Here is a 22,264-nt window from a genome sequence, read left to right on the forward strand (position 1 = left end):
CAATTTAATTATTAAAAAGCTAATTGGGGAAGGCCATATCCAAAACCTTCCATAGATCCCTGTCTGGGCCCAAAAGGAACTTAATATAAATAGGAGAATAAATGAGACAGAAGATATATATTCCCTCCGTCCCATAGTAGATGTCACACTTAGGAGATGGCACGGGATTTTAGGAGATGTTATTTTGTGTGTTAAGTGGTGAGAGAAAATATAATTTTATAATTAATGTGAGAGGAAACTTTTTCTTAAAGAGGAAATGTGACATCTTTTGTGTGACAAACTAAAAAAGAAAGTGTGACATCTACTATGGGATGGAGGGAGTACTTTATTTCTTCCTAAAATTTTTGTCCCCCTCTCCTACTTTGAAGAGGACGATTTTTCTCCTTCAGCTCTCCTCCGTGAGATCAATTTTTATGTCCTATTTATTCAAGTCCTAGTATCCCGGTGAGATCAGCCCACATTGATATCGGAATACAGTTCGGGAACCAGCCAGAAGATCCGTGGTCTAGTACTCGACGCCTCACGTGGAGAAGTCGCGAGCAATCTGTCCAAATATTTTTTTCAAAGTATTCTAAGCAACATAATTGTAAGTATCTCATTCTCATTGTTTAACTTTTAAAGATATAGACTCAAAAACTTAAAATGTCTAGCTATGAACATTTAAAGAATAAAGTCAAATTTAGGTGTAAACCTAGCTCAAATATAAGGATGACATAACTTCTATCTTTTATCAATTTAATAACTATTGTAAATTTTGATAGATTAGATGTAAATTTTAGAAATAAATATACATAATTGTAGATAAATCACACTGAGTGAATTAAAGTTCAACGGCACAAGATTCAATGCATGATTCAAGACAAACAATTAATTCACTACTTATGCATATTTTACACTAAATTTTTTGAATCATCATGTCAAGTGAATCTATCTATACATATATAAAAGGCGAGTTTTGGGCTGTTTTTTGAAATATTTATAAATTGTGGGCTTCAATTAGGAATATTTATAAGAGTGCATAATCAATGTATCATTATAAGGAAAAAAAAAACGTCTTTTGTGATTTAACATTTAAATTCCACAATTAATATTACCCTACCTACATTATAATAAAAAAAAACTTGTCATTATAGCTTTGACCACTAATCAATTTTTAAATTTAATTTTCAGTTTTCTAACTTATTTATCATATTTAAAGGGGAAGTTTATAAGTTTTGAATTTGGAAGGTAAAAAGCTCATTATAAATGGAGGATGTGAAAAGTTACGGAGAGGCATCTATATTTGACTATAAATATGTTATTAGCTCATCTATACATATATAAAAGACGAGTTTTGGCCATATTTTAAATATTTGTGAATTTTGGGCAAAATTTTAAATATTTATAAATTTTGGATTTTGATTGTAATTTTGTATTTAATTTGTGTTGAATTCAGTCATGATATTGTAACTGCCAATTACTTATAATTGTATTAGTGATAATTCAATTTAAAAGTTTGACTGTTGCAAGCTATATAGCATCGTCATACGTTTAACCATATTAATGTGGAAATTATAATATTTATGTTGATGGGTGCATAAATATTTAAATATGGAAAGAATCGTTTCAATTCCTTTGACCATGGCATCCATTTAAAATTTTGAGAATTTAACCAAAATTTCTTAATAATAATAACATACATTGTCTAATCTATACTTTCTATATAAAAGCCGAGTTTTGAGTTAAATATTGAATACTTAAAAGTTTTGGGTGGAATTTTAAATATTTATTGTTATTGGACGTTTCTTATCAGTTTGATATCAATATAATTGGAATCACGATAAAATAAAGTAATGATTATCGTAACGGTACAAATTTTCACTCGAATTCTCAATGATTATCGTAACGGTTCTCCACTAATTAAAATATTAATTACGAGAATTAACCTAACCTATTTAAATTCATGTCAAATACCATATTGTATTCCACGAAATTCTTACCACAAGTTTGGGAAAAGAGAATGGTCGTTAAAGTTATCTTCCTTGCAATAGTTGAGTATTGTAATTATGTGACAAGAATTTTCAAACAACCGGTACATTTCATTTTCTTTGATATGTTGGAGGGTGTATGTAAAAAGTAAATGGTGAGATCATTATGGTGGTCTTTGGGTGTGTAGATGGCCCTAATTGCTCGGCTGTAGTTCATCGTCGAGTTCAAGGAAGCTTGGGTGGAGAAGGTAATCAATATTTTGAGTAGTGATATAGGGCAAGTGTCCACTAACTACATAACTAGAGATCAAATCATAGCCACAAGATTATGAAAATCAAGGGCTAGTATTAATACATTTAATTTTAGAATTTAAAGGAGAAATGAGTTCCCTCTCTCACAAATTTACTCCACAATAACTAAGCGGGGGTATAATGGTCATTGACAACCAAAATTAGGTTACATCATTGCAAATTCAATTCATTTGAAAGAAACCGCGTGCATCTTCTCCTCTTCTTCTCTTCTCCACTTCCCTCTTCTCCAAAATCAATTAATATCACACAAAATGGCGGTGAATTGCTGCTGCAACTCTTCCTTCGCCGCCACCACCGCCATTTACGCTGCCGCCAGAACTCCCAAAACCTACACAATCACTGCGTCGTCACTAAATTATCTTTTTCGTGATGAGGTGCTACCTTCCAGCCGAGTAGACTTTCAAATCTGTGGAGAGTTTACCAGAATCTGTGGAAGGTTGTTGCGATTAATCTCAGCTCCTACTCTCTGAAGGATAGCCGTCATGAGCTCCGACATGTGAGAATCATCTGTAAGACGACGATGATCAGAGTTGTCTACTTGCAATTAAGCCGAATCCTATATTGCATCATTATGCAAACATTTTCTAGTTTTGAAAAACTCATCGGAAATGAACTTATGCATTCTTCCTTTCTTGTCTTGGATCTTGAAAGCGAAAACGTTGGCTGCGGAAGAATTTTGCTGAAAGAAGAGAGCAGTCTCACCTCCCTCAGATTGCAGCCTCATCGTCGAAGCCACACTTGCGAAAACATAGGCAAAAATCAGCAACACATAATCAATCAGCAAGAATGACATGATGCACCTACCTCCGGATCTCATCGTCCTCAGGGCCTAACGCCATCGCATAGTCCCAGAAGCTCTGAATCAATTATAGATGGGTTTGTAAACAAGTAAAATCATGCTAATAGTGATGTGTTTTGTAAACAACAGTGAAGTAAGATCATGCTAAGAGTGATGTGTTTTGTAAACAACAGTGAAGTAAAATCATGCTAAAAGTGATGTGTTTTGCAAACAACAGTGAAGTAAGATCATGCTAAGAGTGATGTGTTTTGTAAACAACAATGAAGTAAAATAATGCTAAGAGTGATGTGTTTTGTAAACAACAGTGAAGTAAGATCATGCTAAGAGTGATGTGTTTTGTAAACAATAGTGAAGTAAGATCATGCTAAGAGTGATGTGTTTTGTAAACAACAGTAAAGTAAAATAATGCTAAGAGTGATGTATTTTATAAACAACAGTGAAGTAGAGTGATGTCACGACCGCATATTCTAAGGATAGAAAACACGGTTGATCGCGACTAGGGGAGGATTAAAGAAGCGGGGAAAGAGATAAGGGGAAAATAAAATTAGATATTGGTAGCGAGACATTACTAACCAAGTACTGATATATAGAAGAAAAGATACTCGATCATTAAAACTAGAGTAATTGTTTGTAAAAATTCAAAATATCATAGTTTTGAACAAAATAGACTTGAGTCTTTTAAGATGCACAACGGAAGCAAATGAACGCGGTTCCATGTATGAAGACATGAACCTCCGAGAGTCAAAATCTGACTGAATTAAATGTCTTGTCTCAATAGCACTTCCTCCTCCACTTCGCTACTCAACCTGCACATTTAGAAATATATGCAGGGCTGAGTACAAAAGTACTCAGTGAACACATTGCCGAAAATAAAAATATACGATTGAAAATATTGTCAAGCCATCGTCACAGTAACACTCGGGGTTTTATTGAAAAGACCCGAGCTTACTAAAATATTCATATTGGACTGCAGTCCCTTTTTCCTGTACTTAGCCATATCTGATCACATTGTGCCGTCGAGATGGTGTTCTCGCCCGGTCACCTTCTCTGCCCATCATGTCAGAGGATTCCATGTGCCGGGAAGGTGGCCACCTTCCTCGGTCACCTTCTCTGCCGTTCACGGTCAGAGGTTCCCAGTAGGGACACCACCCTACCAGGACTCAAAATCGAATCGATTCACATATATCATCTTTCATAATTCACTTGGCCTTAGCCAAACAGATAGGCATCATACACAAAACATTTATGGCAAGACAACATCTTTAAAAATCATGAACATGTGTTCGTGTTTTCACAAAATACGGTTTGTATTTGTCGTATAAGAAAGCTCACCTTGTTCGTTTAGTTTCTTTAACTTGAATTTTCCTGACTCCACCCTTAACTCATGGAGATAGCCTTTTGAAAACAAACAACGTACTAATAAGACTCGAGAAAATCACATACTTATAGGAATGCATGCTCCTACTTTATTTCTTTTATCATTTGTTTACCGTCAGAAGAATTTTAGAAACTTGCATATTAATTAAATTGAGAAAATTTAATTAATAGCACTTCTTTATTAAACTTAATTATTTCTGTGACTTGAGAACGTCGTTTCCCTCTTTCTTTCCATTTCCTTAGCGGCCGCCCGAGGCGTCGATTGCGACGCCGGTCGGTCGCTTATGCCCAAAATTTCTCCGTTGGCTCCTCGTATTTTCAACCACGATGTCGAATTAAAATCCCAAAATTATATAAGCGTTTAACCGAATTATCGCAAGTATTTCCCCTCGCAATTATATTTATTTTGAAACTTGGGGTAAATTATTCATACTTCAAAATTATTTCGGAATTTAATTAAATAATTTCGTCACGATTAATTATCAGCCCAAAGATTTATTTAAAAAGCCCAAAACTTAATTATTTCCCTACCTTATATTCCCAATTTAATTAAGAAGCCCCAACAAAATAAAAAGAGCCCAAACAAAGCATTTAATTAATAAGGCCCAATTCTTTTTAAAACAAAAGGCCCAAATTCTTTTTAAAACAAATGGCCCAAATTCTTTTTAAAAATTAACAAGCCCCATTTTTAACTCCCATATCCCTCCCCCCCCACGTATCACTCTTCATCTCTCTCTCAATCACTATTCATCTTCTTCCCCCAAATTGCACAAAATAGAAAAAAAAAACCCCTTCTCTAAATTTAGAGTTTCAGCTCCCTTCCCTCCATCATCTTCTCCTTTCCTCTCTCCCCCCTTTCTCGGTTCTTCCTCTTCCTCTCCCGGAGCAGCCTCCCTCTCATGCCTCTCTCTCTCTCTCTCTATTCTCCGGCGAAGACGTTGCCACTTTGACGGAAATCTCGGAGTCCGCCGTCGTGCGGGCCCTCGCACCGTCCTCTACTTCACGCCACGAGCAGCAGCTCCTACCGCCGTCGTCCCGCTGCGGATCCGCCCCAGCCGCCGTCGCGGGTCCGCCCCAGCCGCCATCGCCGAGGATCTCCCCCCCCTTCCAGCCGCCGACGCCGATTTCGACAAGCAAGGTAAGGGTACTTCATTCTATTTCCATTTTAATTATTTTCCTAAAGATCTGACCTTTGATCTAAAAGTTTGGTGTGTAATTTGCAATTTGTAGAGATTGTGAAATTATCCTCGGCAGTGAGTGGTGTGGGCTGCCGGAGCTGTTGACGGATCTCCGGCAGAAGTGTGCTCCCAAGATAAACTTCTCTAACCTTTTGATTATTATTGAATTTATTTTGGGTTTTCACGTTTTTGGATCTACTTTACGTTTTTGGATCTATTTTAGTATTTCTTGAAATTTGGAAGACTTGAAGGTGAAACATACTATTAGACTAGACTAGGTGTTGTAAATTCCAAATTTGGGCAGATTCTAACTTTGAAATTGTATATACATGCTTGTACATAGATGAAAGAAAAGAAAGGCTTGATGTTTACCTTTTGATGTGGAAACAAAAGTGTCATTGGATCCTGGACTTGATCCTACAATTATTAGCAACTCTTCATCCTCGTACTCCTCTATTCTATGTAGTATTTTTGGGATGTTTGATTATGATGGGTGGCTGTATTTGGAAACGTTGGGGGTGTATTATTTGTATACTTGTTGGATTCGGTCAACTTGCTATACAAGTGGGAGGACTCTTAAATGCTCAAATCTTTATCAATATTTAATTTTGATCTTCTAATCTCTCAATGCATATATTTGGGTGTTTCCTTGGGTTGATTCAATGGCCAAGAAGCCTCTTGCAATTTGATTGAGAATTTGAGGCCGTGATCTTCTATATTTTTACATTAAATGATATCCTCCCAAGATTATGATTGGATGGGAAGATAAATCTCCTCCGTCCAAATCCACTCAAATCTACTATTAGATTTCATTTGATTTCTTTTGCCATCCAATTAATGGAGCATTTAATGCTATGGGAAAAAAAATCCGATCCTCTGAATCTACCCTCTTTTTATTTATTTATTTTATTTATTTATTTTATTTATTTATTTAAGTAATTGTTTTTTATTTATTCACTTGTTTATTAAATTTTGGTGTATGTATAATCGTTTCAAGTTCGTGGCTTTGGTGTAGGAAAACAAATAACATCCATAGTATTCCTTGATGATGTACCGGACTTTCTTGGAGTGCGAGCACGACCGTTGAACGGGCTGCGTGAACTTTTCTCTAATTGTAATAGATAAAGATTTGATAAATTTTTATAATAGTAATTTAGCGGACTTCGGAGATATGTCGGACATTATAAATTTTTATTTGGTGTTACTTTTTTTTTACTTGAAATATTCGTTCGAGAACGAAGCAACGATTATTTATAATTCCAAGATCAATTATTATTCATGAAAATGGCAGATTTCGAATACTACAACGATCACTTATTATTTATCTTTAGGCTAATAATAAAAATAAGGTACGAAAGTTCGGGTTGTTACATTCTACCCCCCTTAAAGAAATTTCGTCCTGAAATTTAGGAAGTACTTAGACAAAAGGCTCGGGATATTTCTCCTCTAGCTTCCATGTTGCCTCTTCTTGTCCGTGGTTTTTCCACAAAACCTTCAGTGTAGTAATCGACTTGTTCCGAAGTGCTGCACCTTTCGGTCTAGTATTTCTACCGGCTTTTCTTCGTAACTCAGGTTAGGCTCTAGGGCGATTTCCTCGTGGCGAATCACATATTTTGGGTCGAACACGTACCTTCAAAGTTGGGAGACGTGGGATACGTTGTGTACATTTCCAAAGTTGGGTGGTAATGGCAAGCGATATGCTACTGGGCTCATTTCCTCCAGAATTTTCATAAGATCCAATTAATCGTGGTTTTAGCTTACCCTTGAGTCTGAATCTGGTTATTCCTTTGGAAGAGGTTACTTTCAAAAAGACCTTCTCTCCGATGTTAAATTTTAATTCGGTTCGACATTCGTCGGCGTAGGATATTTATTTATTTATTTATTTTTTTTTTTGCAGGGGTCAGTGTCTTGCCTCCCATGAGGGTCTCACGCGAGGAAATATAGAGTTGATCTAACCGTTTTAACTTAGATTGGGACTGAATTTGGGATCCCAAGAGAAATATTCAAATCGTTCTTGCTTTGTATAGGCTCCAAGGTAACCATGAAAACAAAACAATTATAATTATTTCAATTACGTGAGTGTTTGGTTCACCACAAACTCTCACCAATAGCTTGCAACAAAGGTTTTCATGAAGTGCAAAGACTAGGCTCAATTGGGCTCGTTATGCTTACTCACATAAAAGAAAAGATACAACTTCAAAGGGCTTGAGCCATACCCATAGAGCTTGGAAATTTTATTGTGGGAAGAGTTTGCCAGATGGAATAAATTGCAAAAGTGAGGGTATGATGAAGAGAATGTAGATGTCATCAATAGGTTGCCAATAATATAATCAAAATGAACAGTCAAATAAAAAGGTTTCGAGTATCCCAGATGCTAACAGTAAGACCTGAGATGGTTGGTTACAAATGGATTTGAAAATAATAGGAAAAACAAACAATTGCAATTTGCTCAACAACACTGTGATAGAAGATCATATCAATGAAATTTTTAGAGTTTATAAGCAGTTCAAGGAAACTAACTAATAAAGAGGGCAACAAGAGGAAACTAGCCAAGGGAGAAGCAATGTGCCAGCTTTAACATGGAGTTTGCAGAAAAGCTCATATCAAGAGACAATAGTCATATTTGAATTCTGAAGATGAGAGTACTCATGTAAAACAAAGAGCTTGTCAATAAGTATGTCTGAAAACACAAATGGTCAAATTAAACAGGTCTAAGGTCTCACCAGATGACTGCTTCAAAATAGTAAGACTGAAAATGATTGGGCTCAAGTGGATTTGAGAAAGAAGAACAATAAGGAACTACCCTTTTGGGTCAACAACATCGTGATACTATATCACGTTAATGAATTCACAAAGTTTATAACTAAATCACGGAAATTAACTAGTAGAGAAGACGACCAAAGCAAACTAGTTTGGGAAGAGAGCAAACTACTTTAAACTTGGAGTTGCTAAAGAGTTCAAAGCATGATGGAATAATTATAGTGGGATTAAAAAGAGGGGACTATCTTTATAAATTAATGGGTGTCAGCAAGCACATTTGAAAACACTAAAGGTCTACTAATGATCTTTGAAGAATATATTATCATTGAAGAAACAATAGTTTAGGAAAACATGTTCATTCTGAAGGTTATAAATAAAGCAGCTCCGAGTATAGGAGTTTGGTTGCAAGAATTCAGAGAGTCAATGTATTGCTTTTATACAGAATGAGTTAAAAAGGACCGTAGTCACTGGAGGTTACCAGAAAACATGAAGGAACAAGCTCAAAACTGAAAGTGATTCACAACCTTGACATAGAAGAAGGAAAATAATGGCACGTTACCTTGCAAAAGAAGTCATTTAAGGTCTTAATTCAACAAAAGTATTATGATCAAGGGGGATGCGAGAAAATGAAATTCATGGGAATCCAAGTAAGCGTTGCTGATGAATCTTCCTGGTTAACTACGATGGTGATACTCCGTTGTTTAACTCTTTATAGAGAATGGTAAATGAGTTATAGGAAACTTTGATCACAACCTACATTCACCTTACGATCACGTCAGATGACCATATGTGGGGATTATGGCTCTTTGGTGCTCTCGGTTAGTCATAATGCTCATCCCCGTAACACGCCGTTATCTTTACTTATTATTGTAAAGCTAGGTTCTTTGTTTACATTGTAATCATATTCTCTTGCTATGTATTTGTACATCGCTTAGTTGGATCAAATGTATGATCCTTTGGAGTGATTGGATTGTCCAGAAAGATAATGGCTGGCCCAGATTATTCGTGTCATTGGAACGTAGAAAATGGCATCCAACCTCTATCATCTTTCTACAAACATCGTTTTGTTCTATGTTGGATTGCTTTTCTCGAAGTTTCTTTCTTATCGCGCCCTATTCCTTTCGTCGCTCGGGAAAACGAGAAATGTTCATACTGTACTTCTAAGTTTGAGTTCATATTGTGTTCTAAAAGGAACACATAACTAAGTATTCTAATTTCTTGGAACTTTCGATTTCCTCATACTAGCAACATGATTCGATGCCTAACTCAAAAAGAGATATCATTTCACAAACTCAAAAAGAGACATCCTTTCAACAATTGGTACCAGACTCATATACTTTATACTTTCATATTTTAATACCTTTTTCCATTAAGGAATGTTACTTCTTTTATTCATACATTCACAGTCTTTAGCCAAGAAAAGACATACTAACTCTTTCTTTAAGCACGCTACCAAATCAAGAAACATCAACTCTTTCTTTAAACTCGTATTTTCATCTTTTCACTCAAATTAACTGCATGAGTTAGTTCTCCATTTCAAACTTTCAAACATCTTGGCTTTCTTTTGACAAAGAACAAGTTACCTTTTTCATCATTGAGCGCGATTGGTGGGAGTGCTAAGAGCATTTTCATCGATTAGACAGTCTAGTGGAACAAGGCTAGACCAAAGATTTTCAAAAAAGACTCTCGGTTCAGAGCGAGAAAGAATGCTCTGATACCACTCTGTCACGACCGCATATTCTAAGGATAGAAAACACGGTTGATCGCGACTAGGGGAGGATTAAAGAAGCAGGGAAAGAGATAAGGGGAAAATAAAATTAGATATTGGTAGCGAGACATTACTAACCAAGTACTTATATATAGAAGAAAAGATACTCGATCATTAAAACTCGAGTAATTGTTTGAAAAAATTCAAAATATCAGAGTTTTGAACAAAATAGACTTGAGTCTTTTAAGATGCACAACGGAAGCAAATGAACGCGGTTCCATGTATGAAGACATGAACCTCCGAGAGTCAAAATCTGACTGAATTAAATGTCTTGTCTCAATAGCACTTCCTCCTCCACTTCGCTGCTCAACCTGCACATTTAGAAATATATGCAGGGCTGAGTACAAAAGTACTCAGTGAACACATTGCCGAAAATAAAAATATACGATTGAAAATATTGTCAAGCCATCGTCACAGTAACACTCGGGGTTTTATTGAAAAGACCCGAGCTTACTAAAATATTCATATTGGACTGCAGTCCCTTTTTCCTGTACTTAGCCATATTTGATCACATTGTGCCGTCGAGATGGTGTTCTCGCCCGGTCACCTTCTCTGCCCATCATGTCAGAGGATTCCATGTGCCGGGAAGGTGGCCACCTTCCTCGGTCACCTTCTCTGCCGTTCACGGTCAGAGGTTCCCAGTAGGGACACCACCCTACCAGGACTCAAAATCGAATCGATTCACATATATCATCTTTCATAATTCACTTGGCCTTAGCCAAACAGATAGGCATCATACACAAAACATTTATGGCAAGACAACATCTTTAAAAATCATGAACATGTGTTCGTGTTTTCACAAAATACGGTTTGTATTTGTCGTATAAGAAAGCTCACCTTGTTCGTTTAGTTTCTTTAACTTGAATTTTCCTGACTCCACCCTTAACTCATGGAGATAGCCTTTTGAAAACAAACAACGTACTAATAAGACTCGAGAAAATCACATACTTATAGGAATGCATGCTCCTACTTTATTTCTTTTATCATTTGTTTACCGTCAGAAGAATTTTAGAAACTTGCATATTAATTAAATTGAGAAAATTTAATTAATAGCACTTCTTTATTAAACTTAATTATTTCTGTGACTTGAGAACGTCGTTTCCCTCTTTCTTTCCATTTCCTTAGCGGCCGCCCGAGGCGTCGATTGCGACGCCGGTCGGTCGCTTATGCCCAAAATTTCTCCGTTGGCTCCTCGTATTTTCAACCACGATGTCGAATTAAAATCCCAAAATTATATAAGCGTTTAACCGAATTATCGCAAGTATTTCCCCTCGCAATTATATTTATTTTGAAACTTGGGGTAAATTATTCATACTTCAAAATTATTTCGGAATTTAATTAAATAATTTCGTCACGATTAATTATCAGCCCAAAGATTTATTTAAAAAGCCCAAAACTTAATTATTTCCCTACCTTATATTCCCAATTTAATTAAGAAGCCCCAACAAAATAAAAAGAGCCCAAACAAAGCATTTAATTAATAAGGCCCAATTCTTTTTAAAACAAAAGGCCCAAATTCTTTTTAAAACAAATGGCCCAAATTCTTTTTAAAAATTAACAAGCCCCATTTTTAACTCCCATATCCCCCCCCCCCCCGTATCACTCTTCATCTCTCTCTCAATCACTATTCATCTTCTTCCCCCAAATTGCACAAAATAGAAAAAAAAAACCCCTTCTCTAAATTTAGAGTTTCAGCTCCCTCCCCTCCATCATCTTCTCCTTTCCTCTCTCCCCCCCTTTCTCGGTTCTTCCTCTTCCTCTCCCGGAGCAGCCTCCCTCTCATGCCTCTCTCACTCTCTCTCTATTCTCCGGCGAAGACGTTGCCACTTTGACGGAAATCTCGGAGTCCGCCGTCGTGCGGGCCCTCGCGCCGTCCTCTACTTCACGCCACGAGCAGCAGCTCCTACCGCCGTCGTCCTGCTGCGGATCCGCCCCAGCCGCCGTCGCGGGTCCGCCCCAGCCGCCATCGCCGAGGATCTCCTCCCCCTTCCAGCCGCCGACGCCGATTTCGACAAGCAAGGTAAGGGTACTTCATTCTATTTCCATTTTAATTATTTTCCTAAAGATCTGACCTTTGATCTAAAAGTTTGGTGTGTAATTTGCAATTTGTAGAGATTGTGAAATTATCCTCGGCAGTGAGTGGTGCGGGCTGCCGGAGCTGTTGACGGATCTCCGGCAGAAGTGTGCTCCCAAGTTAAACTTCTCTAACCTTTTGATTATTATTGAATTTATTTTGGGTTTTCACGTTTTTGGATCTACTTTACGTTTTTGGATCTATTTTAGTATTTCTTGAAATTTGGAAGACTTGAAGGTGAAACATACTATTAGACTAGACTAGGTGTTGTAAATTCCAAATTTGGGCAGATTCTAACTTTGAAATTGTATATACATGCTTGTACATAGATGAAAGAAAAGAAAGGCTTGATGTTTACCTTTTGATGTGGAAACAAAAGTGTCATTGGATCCTGGACTTGATCCTACAATTATTAGCAACTCTTCATCCTCGTACTCCTCTATTCTATGTAGTATTTTTGGGATGTTTGATTATGATGGGTGGCTGTATTTGGAAACGTTGGGGTGTATTATTTGTATACTTGTTGGATTCGGTCAACTTGCTATACAAGTGGGAGGACTCTTAAATGCTCAAATCTTTATCAATATTTAATTTTGATCTTCTAATCTCTCAATGCATATATTTGGGTGTTTCCTTGGGTTGATTCAATGGCCAAGAAGCCTCTTGCAATTTGATTGAGAATTTGAGGCCGTGATCTTCTATATTTTTACATTAAATGATATCCTCCCAAGATTATGATTGGATGGGAAGATAAATCTCCTCCGTCCAAATCCACTCAAATCTACTATTAGATTTCATTTGATTTCTTTTGCCATCCAATTAATGGAGCATTTAATGCTATGGGAAAAAAAAAATCCGATCCTCTGAATCTACCCTCTTTTTATTTATTTATTTTATTTATTTATTTTATTTATTTATTTAAGTAATTGTTTTTTTATTTATTCACTTGTTTATTAAATTTGGGTGTATGTATAATCGTTTCAAGTTCGTGGCTTTGGTGTAGGAAAACAAATAACATCCATAGTATTCCTTGATGATGTACCGGACTTTCTTGGAGTGCGAGCACGACCGTTGAACGGGCTGCGTGAACTTTTCTCTAATTGTAATAGATAAATATTTGATAAATTTTTATAATAGTAATTTAGCGGACTTCGGAGATATGTCGGACATTATAAATTTTTATTTGGTGTTACTTTTTTTTTTACTTGAAATATTCGTTCGAGAACGAAGCAACGATTATTTATAATTCCAAGATCAATTATTATTCATGAAAATGGCAGATTTCGAATACTACAACGATCACTTATTATTTATCTTTAGGCTAATAATAAAAATAAGGTACGAAAGTTCGGGTTGTTACAAGTGAAGTAAAATAATACTAAGAGTGATGTGTTTTGTAAACAACAGTGAAGTAAAATCATGCTAAGAGTGATGTGTTTTGTTAATAACAGTGAAGTAAAATCATTCTAATAGTGATGTGTTTTGTAAACAATAGTGAAGTAAAATAATACTAAGAGTGTGTTTTATAAACAACAGTGAAGTAAAATAATGCGTATTAAACAAATTTGCAGTTATGTTTTTACACATTATTCCTAGTTTAAGCATCATTACATTTTGAAAAGTGAAATAGATAAAATAACATATTTAAGATTACACTTCTAAAATTTTGTCAATATACTTGATTTATAAATATTTCAGGATTATTATTTGATTCGTTGTATGCTTTAATATACAAAATATTGTAGCAAATAATTTTGGCAGTTGTTGGTAGGGATGGGTGGAGTCTAATCATAGCTATAATATGATAACAACTGGAATTGACATCCTCCTTAATTATCGCTTAAATATTCATCTTCTTATGATTATTTTAACCACCCACACCTTCCTAATTGGATTCTTAGCTTTTATTTATTCTTATTAATTTTTAATTGGGAGTTTTAAAACTTTATTTCATACTTTTATTCATGTTATTTTTGGTAAATAGACTTTACATTATTTTCTATTAATTCATTTTACTCATACTTTATTACAAAATTATTACAAAAATATATCTATTACACCTCTTTTTCCATTTAATTTACACTATTATTAACAAAAACACATCACTATTAGCATGATTTTACTTCACTGTTGTTAACAAAACACATCACTATTAGCATGATTTTACTTCACTGTTGTTAACAAAACACATCACTATTAGCATGATTTTACTTCACTTTTGTTAACAAAACACATCACAATTAGAATGATTTTACTTCACTGTTGTTAACAAAACACATCACTATTAGCATGATTTTACTTCACTTTTGTTAACAAAACACATCACTATTAGAATGATTTTACTTCACTGTTGTTAACAAAACACGTCACTATTAGAATGATTTTACTTCACTGTTGTTAATAAAACACATCACTATTAGCATGATTTTACTTCACTGTTGTTAACAAAATACATCACTATAACAAAATACATCACTAATATCCCTCAATTCACATAATCTTGCAGGAGTCGCTTGACGAGCTCTCGTAAATCGGGCAGTTGTACCCGACGTAGTGCGGCTGGTACGACCAGACAACAGGCGTCACATTCGTCGGCGTCACCACCGCGGCGGCGGGCTTATTAGTATCTTCTTTCTTATCCTCACCGACGCTCACGAGCTCCGCGTGGGCCACTCCCTTCCTCAGCTGCCGCGTGTGCTCAACCGCGCGATGCTCTCTCCCGCCACCACCACCTGATCCTTCTCCGCCCCCGACAAAGCCGCGGATTCCACTCCCCATATCCCCACGCAGATTTTTAGGGCTTTGGAGCGGGATTTCTCGTCGCTCATCGACACACGCACCACAATCTTAACCTTTTTTGGAATTTTAAGTCCTTTTCAATTTTTAGGTGTGATTAGAACTCTGCAGATATAAGCAAATTGCGAAAATCCTAAAATTAGTATTTTTACATATTTAGATTCCTTGCAGATATAAAAAACGTAGTAAGATCTGTATACACTTGGAAGAATGCAATTGCAGAACAAGATATATGCTGAATACTTACTTGAGGATTCCTTAAAACAATAATATCTCTTTCTTCACTCTCAGAGCCTCTTCCTCAAAATTTTAACGCAACTTGCAAACAAATTCAATTTAAATTTCTAAAGATAAACCAATTCAATCTAAAGATGTAAGCTAAATGAATCGAACTTTACCTAAAACCATACCGTTACCGAATTTGTCACTTTCTGAATTTCGCTGAACGTCGACCATCGGAGTCGCCTTTTGATCTTCGCCGATGATGAACAGTAGGCGATGCTCCTTGTGAGTTTGTAAACGACTGAAAAAATTCGCTTTTGAACTGCGATGACAGAGAATTATTCCGTTAATGTCGAGAGTCGCGGCAGTGGAATCGGCGGGGACAACGCGGAGGCAGCCGCTTCTGACGACTTCATCGGAGACGTGGAGAGATTGCGGAGTGAGAAGGAGCAAGCGGACGAGCAGGATGGGGGAGACGGCGGGGGAGTGTGCGGCGGGGTGCTGCTGCTTCCGCCCGTGTACAATGGTGCACAAATTTGATTTCCTAAAATACCCTCATGCAGTTTTTATTAACTAAAAATGTTTACTTATTTTAGTCATTGTATTAAGATAACGTGTGGCTAAGATTTGTTCTCTAGTTATACACTTAATATTAGTTATACTTTATCATCTCCATATATATATATATATATATAAAAGGTCATATTTGATATTTATTTTCATTTAAACTAAGATCCTAATTCTTTTTTTGGACGATAAAAATATGGCATGTGGTAGTTATAAATTCACTCCCTCTTTATTTTCTATTTTCTACTACATGTCACTGAATTTTCGATAAACTTTATTCTTTGGGTTCATCTTTCGGTTGGATATATTTGATTAATTATCATTATTTATGTAATTGCAGGAATTATATACACTACGTGGATTGTGGTGTTGGAGGTAATTGTTTAAGCATAAATTTGAACTCATTCATGTAAGTATGAGATTTGTAGTTTATTTCGATAATTGATATTGAGCTGCCAATATTTTCTTTATTTTAGTTATTAATCTAAAATTAAAAATAATACTATATATTTTGAGATAGTGAAATTTGATGTTGAATCTTCAATTGATCGAGAATAAGAAGGAAATGAGATGGATATGTAAGCTGCAACAGAAGTATATTGTAGAAGAAATTAACATTTGAGTGAAGAAGAAGATTTGACAATGTGTTTATGTTTGGTTAATGTTTTATTTATTTTATTTAATTTGTAACTATTTTTAGTCTTAGGTTTTGAGTTTTAAGTGTTGTGCTCGACTTCGGAAATAATTTTCATGCAAAATCATTATAAGCAATATATCTTTTATTTCGTGAGAGAGATTGTGTGAATGTTTTGATAATTTTAATTTGTATATTTAGGAGGTTGATGCAAATAAGTTTTCCAAACCTTATGAACGAATATATTGTTATCATAAAGTAAATTTTTTTATGTTGCATACTTATATTTTTTGGACTCTTTAGTATTGATGATTATCTCTACTTTTTTATTTGTATAGTATTGAGGCATTTATGTTGTCTATTATTAAAATATAAAATTATGATTATTGTTTTGTGACAGGAAATAAAATGGTCATTTAAATTGTTTTACACATCTGCTATTTTTAAAGCACTTTGTTGATTTATACAGTTGTTTAATTATATGTTTTGGGGTTGTTCATTTAAATTGTTTTTACACATTTGCGATTTTTTAACCATGAGATCATATAATTGTATCTGGTTTTAGGTAATTAGTTCAAAATATGATATTACTGTGGTGAAATTAAATTGATCCGTGAATCGCTTGGGCGTGATACTAGTTTAAATAAAATACTACTCCATGAAAGATCTTTTGTCTAATGTCTGAATTTCTAAATTTTCTAGATCTAGCTTCAATTTCCTCGATTTTTAAAAACTAAAATTACTTAAACAAAAACTAAACGAAAATACTAAATATGAAAAGTATAAGGGGAATAAAAAATTGAAAGTGGTCGTTAAGGCACGAGAATCCATTTTTCGTTCGTTTTCGTTTTTTAACTGTTAATTATTTTCATTTCCTAAATGATAATTATATTTCTTAGAATAATAATTTAATTAGTAGAATAATTTTTTCTCATTTTTTTTAAAATTAGGTATTTATTTTAATTAAAATATGTAGTTATAATGAATATAAAAATACTTTTCCCATTAGTGGAAAACAGTCTCATTTTTTCTAAGTTGTTTCGTCTACCGAATTAGTCTCATTTATAGAACTTTTTCATAACTTTTTATTTTTCCTTTTTACTATATTTTATCTATTTTTTATCCTCTTAGAGCATCCACAATCATATTTAAAAAATAAAAAATTACACTTCCGGCGGTGGTAGCGGCAACATTTCAAACGAGACATAAGGAGTGCAATTGTTTGTTGATGCGTCGCTTGTTCTGACGGCGACATACAGGAAGTGTCGGCCGTTGTAGCGACGTACAACATTCCAAATAAAATAGTTGTAGAAGAATCGAGAGTCATTTGGTTTGGTCCGTCTTGCCCCTTTCCTCTAGACATACTAGAATTGAGAAAAATGCTTGAGAGATAGTTAGGTTTAATGTAAAAAAATTGGGTGATGAATGAAGGAATATATAGATGATTTGGATGAATTGAGAAAAAATTAAAATAAAAAAAATTGCAAAAAAGGTCATATTTTGGGAGTGAGAATTTTTTTAAAACTTTTCTGACTTTTTTCAATTTAAAAAAAAAATAAATTAAACGGTTGAAACGACACTCACTCACTAGGCGCTACGTGGGCTGGACGCGTGTACTTGTGCCGCTAAGCTAAGCTCACTGTGCGAGCACACTCGTGCCGCTGGCACGAGCCCAATGGTGAGCTTACGCCATGCCGCCAAAGAAAAACAGTATTAAAAGAAAAAAAAGGTTTTACTCATTGATTAATCAATGAGTAATTATATACTCCCTCCGTCCCACAATAAAAGTCACGTTTGGTGTTGGCACGAGTTTTAAGAAATGTAAAAAACAGTGGATTGGAAAAGTTAGTGGAAGATGAAGTCCCCTTTTTTATATTAATTTTATCATAGAATGTGAGTGAAGTAAGTTAGTGGAATTTGAGAACTACTTATCATTTATGGCAAAAGTGAAATGTGTCTTTTATTGTGGGACGGACCGAAATGACAAAATATAACTCTTATTGTGTGATGGAGGGAATATTATTCAATGAGTAACTATATATTAGAAACTACTAATTATAATCATAGTTTTATCATTCAATGAGTAACTATAAAAGTGTCCACAATAATGTGGACACTTTGGTGGACAAGCCACTTTTTTTTTTCCACAGTCACTTTTATTTGTTCACTGCCACAAAAAAGTGTCTACGGCAATAGTGGACATTTTTTATTTGGACACTTTTTATTTTTCAATTGTTTGTATGTTTTAATTCAATGTGAATAAAAATTATCGGAATGAAATAAATTGGAAAATGAAATTAAAAAAAATTGGGCCCAAATATTCGTTGTATTATAGATACGGGAAAATTATACAACGAACATTTTATAAAAAAACAATATAAAAACACCGTCACCGTCTACTTGGTGGCGTCATTTGAATCCGCCGCTTGTTCTCCATCTTCCTCGTTGCTGCCGTCGCCCGCCGCTGCACCTGTCCACCCTAGATGTTCTCTGATCTTCTGCATGAGCTCGTAGTATACAGCCTTGGTGACAGGGTCCGTCGCTCTCTCATAGTGAACGGCGTTCTCCTAGAGTTGTTTCATCAAAGCACATCCAGATTCCTGTGACACCGAGTAGGGAGTAGAACCCACGGAGTTTGATCCAGATGCGGCCGCGGAGAAGCGGGAAGCACCTATGGCTCTAGCGTCATAGATAGTGGATTGTTGTCCCTGAAGACGTGGGCGCCTGGAGTGTGTGGCGGAGGGCTCGTCCAAAACATCGTCGTTGAGGTCGATTGTACGTGAGCCGCTGCTGCTGCTGTAGTTCCCAGCTCTGTCGAGTCTAGTCCGCTTCGGCCCAGGAGCTTGAGCAAGCTCTTCCGCACAGATGGCCTTAAATTTCGGGCAATTCTCGACAACGAGAAATTCTTCCCGGTAGACGAACTTAGGCCACCCTACAGTGTTGAACTGGGAGAATGACAATGCCTTCACGTCGGCTTCGCTGCGGCCACTCTCAGCAGTGCGCATGTTGTTCTCGTATATTCTCGCGAATCTCTTAACAGCTCTCAGAATTCGAGACCACTTTTTGCGGAGATGATCCGGCTCACGCGGGGAGGCACCTCTCGGCTTGAATTCGTTGTAGGCCACCACGACACACCTCCAGAAGCTTAACTCGGTCTGATCGATGCCAAATGCGGCGTCGGATGTGACAGCATCCCAGGCCCTTGTCACAGCAATGGACTCCTGTTTGGTGTAGTGCGTGGACTTTCTCCGGCCAACACCTCGGCCGCCACCTGTGGCCTCCCCACTGTCACTGCCGCCTCCTCTCCCCCCACCGTTTCCGCCTCCTCCTCTCTCCCCTCAGTCGCCGCCGCCTTCTCTCCCACCACTGGAGCCGCCAACACCTCCGCCGCCGCCGGTGGCTCTCGTTGGAACCGGCGTCTCCACGCGTGCTGGTGGAGTCTCTGGTAGGCTCGGACTCATCATAACCATCATCTGCTCTAATGTGAATCTATCGAAATCAGACAGAGGAGACTTGGTGGGCTGGAAAGAGTGAGAAGGTGTATCCGAACGCGGATGGTTGATCGAGTCCATGTTGGGTCGGTAATCCTCGAACGCTGAATAGGGATGTCCCATATTCCTCTGAACTGAGGAAGACTGACCCCGATATTGCGGTGTATGTTGCCACGGCGGGGATGTTGGCTCCCACGATTGGGATAGGGGGAGTGGGGCTCGTTCTCCACGGCTGTGTAGGAGGATAATTGTCGTAGCCCAAGTCTCCGGTGCCGGGGGAATCACTGTCTCCACCGTGCATATTAACTGAAAATTAGAATGAAAAAGGGATGGAGAGTGAAATTGAGGGTGTAGATGTGTGTAGGGTGAAAATGAAGTCGGAGGGAGTATTTATTAGATGTGTGTATGGTGAAAATGAAGTGGGAGGGAGTATTTATTAAAAATACACGAAATTACAAAAACAAAATAAAAAACAAATCAGACAGCACCGCGGCGCACGAGCCCTGCAATAGCCCGCCGCGGCTCTCCACACCCCGCCTCGTCCACGCCGAGTACTCGGGAGGCGTGGCGCCACGATTCTGCGGCAGCCGCTGTGTCCTCCCCCTACTGTGGACACTCTAAATTCTAATCATAGTATTAATGTTTTACACGTTGACATTGTATAATAATTCAAAGAGAGAAACAGTATCTACAAATAACGTAACTAATTAGGCTCAGAGCATCCACAATGGCGGCGAGCGGACCGGCTAGCTGATTCCCGGTGTTGGCCGGTCCGCTCGCCGAACCACTGCAGCAGGCGAGCACCAAATCGGTGAGAAAAACGACGAGCGCATGCCGATTTCCGGCGCTGGCCGATGCGCTCGTCGATCGGCTGGCCGATTTTTTATTTTTTTTATTTAATTTTCGAAACACTATATATACGCGATTTGCACGTCATTTTCATTCGCACCACTTGTTTTAACGAGTTTTCTCTCTATCTTAATTTCTGTACAAAAGCAACAACGCTAAATGGAGCACAACAACGAGTCTACTCCAGTGACGAGCGGGTCTCAAAATCCCACGGTACCCGTGGGAAGTTGATGGGGTCCGATGGCCAGGTACTACAACATGTACCCTTGGCAGCAGATAATGCCCGCGATGGCATCCGGGGGTAGTATGTCGGGATGGCAGGGGATGCAGGGCGGACTGGCAATGTCGGGCGGGCAGGGGGTACCCAGGATGCAACCCGGGATGCAGATGATGCCGAGGTGTGCACACGGGATGCAGATGATGCCGGGGTGGCACCCGGGGATGCTGCCGGGGATGCAGGGGACGCCAGGGGGGGAGGACAACGTTTATCGCCCCAGTTTTGATTTTTTGACTGCTTCTTCGCACACATTGACCCCATCGGAGACGCAGTTCACTGGGTGTGATACTTTCTCCTTAGAGGAGTTGGGGATAGATCTCGGGGATGCGGACACTCCCGTTCAAAGGGGGGAAGTAGGGCGGGGTCGGGGCTCGCCAAAGAAGAAGAAGGGCAAGGGCAAGAGGGTCGTCGGCGAGTCGTCGCAGCCGGCTGATGACGAGAGCCCGACACGGAGGAAGTGGACGGATGCGGAGAATGTCGCGCTGTCCAAGGAGTGGGTGAGTGTTTGCGATGATCCCCTCGCCTCGAACAATCAGAGGATCGTCAACTTGTGGGCTAAAATAGCAGCAGCCTACAAGGCATTTTGCCCGGAGGGGAGGCCACGCAGCGGGGAGGAGTGCCGGAAGGGGTGGGACCGAATCAAGGCTGCGGTCTCTTGATTTTCGGGTTTGTACACCAACGCCCTCCGCATGCAGACCAGTGGCCAAACTGACGAGGACTGTAGGAGGATAGCGGAGAAAGCCTTCCCCGTGCCCGGGCTTTATAAGGAGTTCACCTACTGGAACTGCTATGAGGTGCTGATGGACTCCGAGAAGTTTCAGGCAGGAGTCGATGCTGGCTGGCCGAAGAAGCATCGACTGAACTATGCCAGTGATTACAGCGGCGGCAGCAGCGGCGGCTCGCACGACCTCCCCGAGGATGTTCAGGTTCCAGTCCCCTCCTGCGTTTACTCGCCGCACTCGCCCGGTTGGTCAAAGACGGGCGCAACGGGCTCGCCAGGGGTCCCAGGAGGTCCAGTCGGCATCCTCCCTGTTGGCAGGTCGACAGCCGAGCTCGCCTTCTTCTCACGTCAACATACGCGGGCTCAGATGTACAAGATCTTAGCTGACTGGAAGACGACAACTGACCCCGAGGAGAAGAGTTTTCTTCACTCAATGCTCGTGAGTATGCTGGCCGATTTGAATGCCGCCGCG

At 38.2% G+C, this 22,264-nt stretch overlaps 1 protein-coding gene and 2 long non-coding RNA genes across 6 annotated transcripts; 2 read left to right on the forward strand and 1 right to left on the reverse strand.

Annotated features, from left to right (window-relative positions):
- Positions 1-2,330: 2,330 nt before the first annotated feature.
- LOC121761021 lies at positions 2,331-6,575 on the reverse strand. Of its 4 annotated transcripts, none has more exons than XR_006041894.1 (6): positions 6,006-6,575; positions 4,411-4,473; positions 3,084-3,136; positions 2,982-3,016; positions 2,701-2,786; positions 2,331-2,607 (listed from the first exon to the last, which is right to left on the reverse strand). XR_006041894.1 is itself a non-coding variant. In XM_042156602.1 (5 exons), the coding sequence occupies exons 1-5, from the start codon at positions 6,030-6,032 to the stop codon at positions 2,581-2,583; spliced, it is 228 nt and encodes a 75-aa protein (XP_042012536.1). In that variant the 5' UTR covers positions 6,033-6,575; the 3' UTR covers positions 2,331-2,580. The 4 variants fall into 4 exon arrangements, 1 of the variants encoding a protein (XP_042012536.1); XR_006041895.1 differs by having other exon boundaries at positions 2,331-2,618; XR_006041896.1 differs by lacking the exons at positions 4,411-4,473; positions 6,006-6,575 and adding an exon at positions 3,811-3,847.
- LOC121761022 lies at positions 5,178-6,004 on the forward strand. Its single transcript, XR_006041897.1, has 2 exons — positions 5,178-5,593; positions 5,686-6,004. It is a non-coding gene; the product is annotated as an uncharacterized LOC121761022 (long non-coding RNA).
- A 5,189-nt stretch (positions 6,576-11,764) lies between the features above and the next one.
- LOC121761028 lies at positions 11,765-12,592 on the forward strand. Its single transcript, XR_006041899.1, has 2 exons — positions 11,765-12,181; positions 12,274-12,592. It is a non-coding gene; the product is annotated as an uncharacterized LOC121761028 (long non-coding RNA).
- Positions 12,593-22,264: the final 9,672 nt, after the last annotated feature.

Source organism: Salvia splendens, chromosome 13, assembly GCF_004379255.2.
Source record: "Salvia splendens isolate huo1 chromosome 13, SspV2, whole genome shotgun sequence".
NCBI classification, from domain to species: domain Eukaryota; kingdom Viridiplantae; phylum Streptophyta; class Magnoliopsida; order Lamiales; family Lamiaceae; genus Salvia; species Salvia splendens.

Coding starts and splice junctions, on each gene's coding strand:
- LOC121761021 (XM_042156602.1), bottom strand. CDS start 6,032: ATGACACTTTTGTTTCCACATCAAAAG. Junction 2,787..2,981: donor GAGGCTGCAATCTGAGGGAG/GTGAGACTGCTC, acceptor GTCGTCTTACAG/ATGATTCTCACATGTCGGAG. Junction 2,608..2,700: donor ACAACCTTCCACAGATTCTG/GTAAACTCTCCA, acceptor GTGATTGTGTAG/GTTTTGGGAGTTCTGGCGGC.